The sequence below is a fragment of the Sinocyclocheilus anshuiensis genome, unplaced genomic scaffold (assembly GCF_001515605.1).
Source record: "Sinocyclocheilus anshuiensis isolate Anshui unplaced genomic scaffold, SAMN03320099.WGS_v1.1 scaffold710, whole genome shotgun sequence".
NCBI classification, from domain to species: Eukaryota; Metazoa; Chordata; class Actinopteri; order Cypriniformes; family Cyprinidae; genus Sinocyclocheilus; species Sinocyclocheilus anshuiensis.
Window position 1 is genome coordinate 1,046,969 of NW_015544201.1, and position 10,222 is coordinate 1,057,190.

Sequence of the window (10,222 nt, forward strand, 5' to 3'; positions counted from 1 at the left end):
AACTTATATTAAAAATAAATATAAAAATAGGATATATATATATATATATATATATATATATATATATACACAAAAATATGACTTTAAATTGTTACTATGGCCAATCCTTTTAGAAATCACTTTTAAAATATACTTAACTTTCAGACTGCAGATTCATATGTAGTTTGCATTGCAACACATATTCCTTAGTACCACAGCTTGCTTCAGCTCATTATGATTTATTAATCCTCATCTTGGATAAGCACTTGCCAGAACTAGATTCTTCCCTACGCTATTAGTCAAGCACTTGAGCATTTAAAAGTTTCATGGTCTGTGTAGTTAATCTGCTCATTAATCTTTTAGTTTCTAGAATAAAAGAGTCCTAGTGTTCATAACATTTGTGTGATTGTGTAATGATGATCTCTTAAAAAAAACAGCAGAACTGGCTCAGTCTGAGTGCAATAAACAGATCATACTGTGGAATATTAAAACATCAATGCAGTTCTGAAAAACTGATCTTCTGGAAGCTGAACAGAGCGTCAAGCGCACTGATGTCAATATGTTTTGGCTCTCGAGAGAGAGTGCTGCAACTTTCACAATCTGCGCAAATTCTCAGTCCTGTGACATGTTTTTGGATTCAGTTATGGCCACAGGAAATCTTCCAATCAAATAACAGTTTCATTTTGGGTCCAGATAGCCTGACAACAGGTGCAGTGTCATTAAGGGTTCATGAACGTTTATGTACACCAAACATGTTGCTTTGAGAGTAACTAAAATATCCGCATATTAGGAAGATGTTAAACGACCAAAATTTTTTGGAAAAAACGTATGCATATATGCTACAAGTTTTAAAAGGAAAATTAAACTACTTTTTAAAAGAAATGTTAAATTTTTAAAATTTCATTAATTTTAAAACTATTTAAATTATTCTAAAAATAAAATGCTGTACTTATGTTTTGAACTGTGACAGTGATAGAAAACGAATAACCCATATTGCTACAACTTCAATATTAGGCACAACAGATCTAAAGGCAATAAAATCTCATTGAAATGGCAGACAAAATGTTGTTAACAATAAAAGTTAAACCTAAGGCGTTTTGCATTTCATTGGATGTGGCTCTGCAGACTCAAAGCAAACCAAGCTAGATGCATGTTCGAGTAACAATAAAATGTGGCTCCTTCACTTTCAAACACACAGCATATGCAGACAACATATTTAGTAAATTAAAACAGCCGTATGCACTTCACATTAGAACGTTTTTAGATTTTTTTTGTATTTATTTATCTTTCTTTCTGTTGACCTACTTTACAGCATGCTGAAAAGCACCAAATAATTTGCCACTGGGATTTAAAGACATTTTGGCTCCCCCTTGTGGTCAATGCTGAAATAATGATCCAAGTGAACACCTACTATCACTACAGTATCTTAAAAAACAAATTGATTCATCATCTGGTAATGGAGACTTTCGTTCAAGCTTAATTATTATGTTCAGAGCTGAAACAAAGCAGTACACAAGAAAAAGATCCCAGCTCCATTAAGAGCTCTCTCCTACAATACAACCATATGATTAACAGCAATTTCTTGAAATTTGTAAAACATTCTCAAATTTGAGCATTTTGGCAGAATAATTTGTAATGTTCATATGCTAAAACAAATGCTACAGTGTTAAACCCCTGCTGAGAAGTTTTAAATGGCTCAAAAATAAATAAGTAAAATCCTCGCAAGTCATTTTCCTCAAAATACAGATCAGAGGTTTGCTGAAATGGGAGTGATTTTATTTTTTATTCCTGAAAACTTCTGACGTCTTACGGGAGGTTTTACATGATCTAGATTGGATAAAACAGCACAGACGTGCCAACTAAAAAGAGCACATCAAATATTAACTTGAGGATAGTAAACAGAACTCTGGCGGTGGGTATCAAAGGCTTGTGTTCTTCCCTCTTCATGCTATGACAGTTAAGGCAGAGCAGAGGTGGGGGCGGGAGGGATTTCTGTCTTAAGATTTTTCGAAAACACCTCCATTAAAGACGGCAGAGAGAGAGAAACACAGAGAGTGAGTCAGCTGTGGAGAGCAGGTGATGTTCTTACCGTAGTGTGCTTGGAAGGCCTGGGGTTTGACTACCTGACTGCAGTGGCTGCACATGACCAGGTAGAAGTCATCCTGGGCAGGACATTGGCCAAAGATGGGCATGTCTGCGAAAACACACACAAACACTCATTAGCAAGTCAAAATGTTTTGTGCTCTACTCTTCTGGCACAGCATGAGGCCGCTGTAACAATGCAGTTAGACATGTAGCTACTTTCAGCTTTGCATGACTGTAGAAGTCAATATTATTAATTAGCTCATTAGAAAAAAAATTACAATGCAATGCAAAATGAATGAATATGGCTTTTCTCTCATCTCTCTATAATGCTGATAAAGTCTTTACATGTAAAGAAAACTCAAATAACTGAAGAACTCAAATATCAACTGAATAATTCAGATAATTTGTAAATAAAACAATTAAAAACAAATCATTTTTCAAACAAATCTACACCTGTTTATTTTTGAATGTATTCATTCAAATATAAAAATGTAAATAACTCACAAACCTACAAATAGATAAACATCTAATACTGTTTTTTTTTTTTTTTTTTTAAATGTAGTTTAGCTAATGAGTTGAAATGTTTAACACGCAAATGGATGAAGAAAAGCTATTTGTAAATGCTTCATGAAAATGCAGAAATGTCTTGTTTTATGTATTAAATGCATTGTTTGTTACACTACCACTCAAAAGTTTGTGGTCAGTAAAATTTTATTTTCTTCAGAAAATAATTAATACTATTATTCAGCAAGGATGCATTTAATTGATAAAAATGTGACAGTAAAGATATTTACACTGTTACAAAAGATTTCTGTTTCAAATAAATGCTGTTCATTCTAAATTTATTTTCATCAAAGACTCCTCTAAAAATTGCTCATAAGAAATGTTTTTTGAGCATCAAATCAGCATATTAGAATGATTTCTGAAGGATCATGTGACATTAAGACTGGACTTTTTGTCATTACAGGAATAACTTACATTTTAAAATATATGAAAATAGAAAATATATATTTAAAATTGTAATATTTCACAATATTGCTGTTTTACTGTATTTTTGATCCAATAAATGCAGCCTTGTTGAGCAAAATAAACTTCATTCAACAACATAAAAAATTGGAATGGTAATTGTACATTTAACAACAGTTTTAAACATGAATTAAATAAAACATCAAAATCACACTGCACATTACTATACTGTATATTATAGAGCAAATTTGTTCTGGTTGCATGTTCTTGTGCAGCTTTCTCTTTCATTGTGAACAGACAAATTACTTCTTGCTAGAATCATGTCACTCCTGATTAGGACACACAGAGTAATTGAGTGTAAATTGCATGTAGAATCTGACCTAACCAGTGAATGGAGCCTGAATTGAGACTTCCTTATCTGCCATCAGATCATACACACACAAAATGCCTAAGCACACTTGTTTCCACAGTGCACAGACTTAATGAACAGTGTCTGTCCGAAACGCTGTCTATTCAGTTTATCAACAGCCCGGTTCAGGTGAGGCCACCCAGACCATTCCGGGGATGTTCCGGGAAAAGCGTCTGGTTGAGTTCATGTGGTGCAGGGGGTCACCTGCAGCAGCGCTACTCTGTTTTCATAAGAAAGGAAACAAATAAGTGATAAGGGATAGCCAGCCACTGCGCCAGCATTTCAAAGGTTGTCTGGGGAGGGGGTCCTCCACCGAACGAGGTGTGTGGGAGAGCCAGTGAGGAAAAGAGTAATTGAGTGGGAGAACGAGAAGAAGAAAGTGAGATTGCAGATTAAGAGTGGCAGTTGTAAAGTTGTGAAATATCTGCAAGGCCGAAAGATTAAAAACAAGCGAGCTGAGGAGAGCTGTGTAGTAGGTGTCATTTGGCTTTCAAGATTTATACTTTCAGAGAGTGCCCTGAATTAACAGCAGAGTTTGTGGAAAACAGTCTACCAAAACCACACAAAATAACTGCACCGAAAATAGATGAAAGCAGACGGAAAAAAAATATCTTCACATTTATTAAAAAAAAAAAACCTTCACTCTTAGTCTCTGCTATTTAGCAAGGCTTAAAGGGTTAGTTCACCCAAAAATGAAAATTCTGTCATTAATTACTCACCCTCATGTCGTTTCAAACCCATAAGACCTTCGTTCATCTTCGGAACACAAATTAAGATATTTTTGATGGAATCCGAGAGCTGTCTGACCCTGCATAGACAGCTACGCAACTGAAATGTTCCCAAGTCCAGAAACGTAGCTAGGAAAAAAATAACGACTTTATTCAACAATTCGTCTCCTCCGCATAACCCTGGTGTCATTTTGGAGAATATCAGCTCCAAAATGGCACCAGGGTGATGCCGAGATGACGAATTGTTGAATAAAGTTGTTGTTTTTTTTTCTTTTGCACACAAAAAGTATTCTCGTAGCTTCGTATAATTGCGGAAGAACCACTGATGTCACATGGATTATTTTACAGATCTCCTTGCTACGTTCTTGGTCTTGGGAACATTTCAGTTGCGTTGCTGTCTATGCAGGGTCAGACAGCTCTCAGATTCCATCAAAAAGGTCTTACGGGTTTGAAACGACATGAGGGTGAGTAATTAATGACAGAATTTTCATTTTTGGGTGAACTAACCCTTTAATGCCGACCTTGCTACAAATGCAAACTACCTGCTCCAGACGCTTTAGGAAAACATCTAAAATACTTGACCAGACTTGACCATTTTCTAACAAACAAAATTATATGCTGGACCAGGAAAAAACATTATTTGTTTAAGGGCAAAAGATTCAAATAATCTGTGATATTTAAAAATGGCAGCAAGGTCACTGTAATATTGTTTTTCAAACTCAAAAAAATAGAGATATCTATATATATTTATTTCAAATATAAAAAATGTAAATAATCATTTTTCAAACTGACAAATAAGTAAACATCCAAAACTGTGTAATTATTGTTTAAAATGTAGTTTTGTTAATGAGTTGTTAATCAAAAAATGAACAAGAAAAGCAATGTGTAAATGCACTTTAAATGTTTTAGCAACAGTGTTTTTTTACATTTAACATTTTTAAATCTGAATTAAACATCAAAACTCACACTATACACTACATAAACACACTGTATGTTATAGATCAAATTTGTTATTTTTTCGCCACACAATAAAACATTTTGTGATCCTGTCTAATATTACAAGATCAGTTATTTGCTATGCAGGAGAGCTGGTGGATTCAATTTTAGTGCATGTCTGTTTATTCTTTTCATTAAGAAAAATGCTACAAAATCAGATATTCATCATGGCGCTGAAAGTGAGTTTTGTCTGAAATATGTCCTAGCAGTTGACATGTTGAGTCTTGGTGCAGGAGATGCAGGTGTCCTTCTTTTTTTTTTTTATATATTCATTAAGAAAAATGCTACAAGATCACATATTTACCATGGTGTTGAGAATGTGTTTGTGTGAGCCGCTGCTTAGCAGTTGACACGATGAGCCTTGGAGCTTATATAAGAGATGCAATTTCGATTCTCGCAATTTAATCTATTAATAAAACATTTACAAAGTCAGATCTTCACAATGGTGTTGAGAATGTGTTTGTGTGAACCGTGGCCTAGCTGTTGACATGTGGAGCCTTGAATGTCAAGCTTGTGTCTTTTTGAACTATTCATTAAATGCTACGAGATCAGTTATTTATCATGATGACACTGAAAATGGCCTTCACTTTGAACCATGACCTAGCAATTTGCATGTTGATTTGTGGTGCTCATGCAAGGGATGCAGGTTTAATTCTGGCTTGTGTCCTTTTTTGAACTAATTATTTAAAAAATACTATTTATTCATCATGAAGCTGAGAATGTGTTTGGGATGGAACTGTGGCCTTGCAGACTTGATGCACATGCAGGAAACGTGTGTTTGATTCTGGCTTGCATCATAATCCCCTTTTCTCCATCTCTCTCCTCAAATAACCTGTCTCCTACCTACTTTCACTGGGTTATATATTGAAAGCAGATGCACTGACAATAAATCTTCACACTTAATAACTTGCAACACCTGTTATAATCACTTCATAAAAAACATAAACTGAAGGCGTAAATGAGCAGCAAGCATTATATTCAGAAGTCTTTTGTAGGCTGATGTGAAGCTCATAGAGGCACTAACTGTCCATTAGTCTGAGAGCCAGGAGGTTAATTAGTGTGAGTGATTGAGTGAAGGGACAGGAGGAGCGCTATGGCCGCCGTTCCACTTCAGCTCCTTCACGCAGAGACACAAGGACACTCCAAACAACATCACTGGCTGAAAAGATGCCTTTGAATCGTCAGCATCACCTGGGCGTACCTGTGCTACTCTCACGGTAATCAACGCCAATTAGGACAACAGCCTCGCTTGGAATTCACAAAAGATAACCATCAAGAAGTAAATAACCAAGGCTAGGCTTTTGGTCCACAGCTGTCCTGATGCAAAGTGAGCTGTTTGCGAACCTAAATCCTGTCATCTTATCAATTACAGATATACGGGTATACGGCAGACTGATATTTAACATTACATTAGTGATCAAATTAAATTTGACAACATCTGTCTTGTAATGTCATAGCTGCGCCCTAATAACTAAACCAATTCAGTAATGTTCAATGAATTATTTACATAATTATAACATTACTTAAAAGCAGCTTTTTAATCTTTAAAACAGCACCTTTTTGTGTGAGTCCAACTGAATTGTGTTCCTTTTCAAACAAAACAATTCAAAAGCAGAAGTCTGATCTGAAAAGTTCAAATAGGCAAAATGAATATCACGATCAAATAATATCAGTCTCTGCTGTTAGGTGTATGTAAAACATTTTTAAATATCAGTGGATGAAATATTAAATTATCAGTATGCTCACCAAGGCCACATATGCTTGATAATAATAATAATAATAATAATAATAATATACGAGTAATATTGTAAATTATTATTACAATTTAAAACAAATGTTTTCTATTTTACTATATTTTTAAATGTAATTTATTCTTGTGATGGCAAAGTTGAATTTTCAGCAGTCATTACTCCAGTTTTCAGTGTCACGTCCTTCAGAAATCATTCTGATATGTTTATTTGCTGCTCAAGAAACATTTCCTATTCTCAATGTAAAAACAATTGAGCTGTTCAATATTTTTGTGGAAATGTGAATTGTTTTCAGGATTTTTTGATGCATAGAAAATTCAAAAGAACGGCAGTTATTTGGAATAATTTACTGTCACTTTTAATTAATGCATTCTTGCTGAGGAAAAGTATAAAAATAAAAATGGTAGTATTTATACACATATATAAACGGTTTAACTCATTAATTTGACTTGCCATCTTACAAACGAGTAAGACACGATGCAACAATCAAACAAAGATGTCCATCTGATTCATACATACATAGATATACCTGACCTTTTTGTAGGATTTACTAAGAAATTAAAATATTCATAACATGCAGATGTTGACGTAAAGCTGAGTCAAAGTTGGCAAGGTATATTTAAATTGTCACTAAGTCATTACTAGACCAGACAGCACAACCTCAACAAGAAAAAGCAGACATATTTCACACACATTCAAAGTATACAAATGCAAACGGGTAGTACAAACAAAGATTTATAGGGCCTAAGGACTTAGGAGTAGCCTTAAAGGTTACATGCTATATTTTTAACTAAAGCTTTGAGGGATTCCTACAGAAAGAAACAACCATTTCAAAGAACATGAGGAGAACGTTGTCCTTTAAAAAATCCAAATGAGCTTTCCAGCATAACAACGAAACAAAATCTGAGCCTTAGCGCTCTTCCGGATATCAATCCCAACATTAGACAACAACATGCTTATGCCAGCATATCAGAGATGCAGGCAGGATACGCTCACTCCATCAGAGCCGGGTTGACTTGACATGAAAACCACAGATATTCTAGTGTCTTCTAATCATGTGTCTCAGGTCTGAGAGGAAGTGGAGGACAGACAGAATGTGCTGAAATAGAGAGAATGGAGATGCGGATGGAAGCGATGGATACGAAAATGAAGGAGGGAGAAAAGAGGGAGAGAAAAAGAGATTGTGACAAAGAGAGAGACACAGAGATGGCGATAAGGTGAGAGGGAGAGACAGGAAGAGAGAGAGAGAGAGAGAGAGAGAGAGAGAGAGAGAGAGAGAGAGACTGCGAGCTGATAATTTGACCATCCCTTTCATTGTCATTGATAAACGATCTAAGTAGAGAAACTCTTAGAAGCCCAGCACACAATCACACTCGCAGGTTTAACTTCACGTCTGGTGTGTCTGCATCTCATCCTCGCTCGCTTTTCCCCGCCTGATGAAGAGCTGCAAGATCCTCACCACACATCTCTCCATTCAGTCACCTTTCACTGATCATCCTACAGCAATCGTGCAAGTGCAAAATACAGTGCTCCTCTGTGTTTTATATATGAGTTTTGCGGGAACACCAGCTTCTAGTGGTACGAAATCTCAGATCCTGCTGCTTCAGGTGGGTTTTGGTTTGGTAATCACTCTTCAGTCACTGATGAAAATGAGGACTCGTAATCTATTAATGTTATACACCCCCTTCCAAACTGGCACTGAAACAAAACTAAACTTTTCTTTTCCATCTGAAATCCAACAACTTTATATAAAAACACACTACCGGTCAAATGTTTGGGGTCATTCTTCTTTTTTAAAGTAATTAATACCGTTATTCAGCAAGGATGCATTATACTGATCAAAAGTGACAGTAAAGATATTTACAATGTTGCAAAAGGTTTTTATTCCAAATAAATGCTGTTTAAACTTTATGCTCATAAAAGAATCCTGAAAAAAAAGTTCAGCACAACTGTTTTCAACATTGATAATAATAAGAAATTATTCTTGAGATGCAAATCAGCATATTAGAATGATTTCTGAAGGATCATGTGACACTGAAGACTGGAGTAATGATGCCGAAAATTCAGCTTTGCCATCACAAAAATAAAATACATGAAAAATATTTACAATAGCATGATAGTCATTTTAAATTTAAATTTTTCACAATAATACTGTTTTTACTTTATTTTTAATTAAATAAATGTAGATTTGGTGAGCATGAGAGACTTCTTTCGAAAAGATCTTACCAACCCCAAATGTTAGTTTATGTGCGTGAATTGACTAAATAATCCGTATATAATAGAATCTAAATAACGGGTACATCTAAGCCTTTGCTGTTACAAATGCAGTCAATAAAATTTCAATCTTTGTTATAATACATTCTCAAAACTACAAGTAAGGCTCAAGGGCAGTGATGAGCCTCGTTTGTTTCTTGGCAGGTTAGTAACGTGATCAGACACGTCATCGTTCAGGCTTTTTATTCATCTCAGCGCACTTTTGCAAGAACAGGAATTAGGCACGCTGGTTAGATTCGTGCATACAGGCAACATCTATCTGACGCACAATTACATTCACAAAGCATTTTCTCTGTGGAAAGTGAGAATTTTCTCTCAGCCTTAGGTTGCGGAGTGTGAGTGGATTTTTTTTTTTTTTTTGCATGGTCATGATCAATTAGCTATTCTGGACTTTAGAAAGTTCAGAATCGTTTTTGGGGTTCTCTAATAACCAATACTCAAGTACAAAAAATGGCAAATTGAAGTGAATTTTCACTGACCAGAGGCATTTCGATTTCATATACATACACAATTGGTAATTGGAAATATCAGTCAAATAGTGATCATATAATTTTGGCAAGAAAAAGTGCAAATCACTCACTGCAATTGGCTGGATAACTTTAGTTTGTTATTTTTAGCTTTAATGAGCTGTCTAAAACTGAACATTTACACAAAATTAGGGCTAAACAAGGAAACTGTACAACTCACTTTATTTACAGGCTTGCTTCTCAGTCAGTCGCCGGCAACGCTAAACTAGTATTAATACCTCTAAAAATCAATCAGGGAAAACTGAAAGGTGAAATTCTCTTTTCACCCCTAATAGTCTCTAGTGCTGTGTTCGATACATCTATACGACGATGTATCGATTCGTCACAGAGATTTGACGATACGAGTATCGATACAGCTGGCCCTGTATCGATATTGTAGCACGTGTGCAGCAGTGGACCGCGCTTAATCTGAATACAAAGAAAATTACGAGGTTTCTAAAAAATAATGAATAGAGCATAATATATAGGCTACAACAAGGTTTAATCTGGCCGCAGAGGAACACAACTGGG

General features: G+C 35.3%; 1 protein-coding gene across 5 annotated transcripts in view; it reads right to left on the minus strand.

Annotated features, from left to right (window-relative positions):
- The window catches only part of LOC107696847 (ataxin-7-like), a 40,017-nt gene that overhangs the window by 9,248 nt on the left and 20,547 nt on the right, over positions 1–10,222 (minus strand). For all 5 annotated transcript variants that reach the window (XM_016497372.1, XM_016497370.1, XM_016497369.1 and 2 more), the window contains one exon: positions 2,069–2,173. In XM_016497372.1, the coding sequence (XP_016352858.1) occupies positions 2,069–2,173 (105 nt within the window). The remainder of the gene's footprint in view (positions 1–2,068; positions 2,174–10,222) is intronic.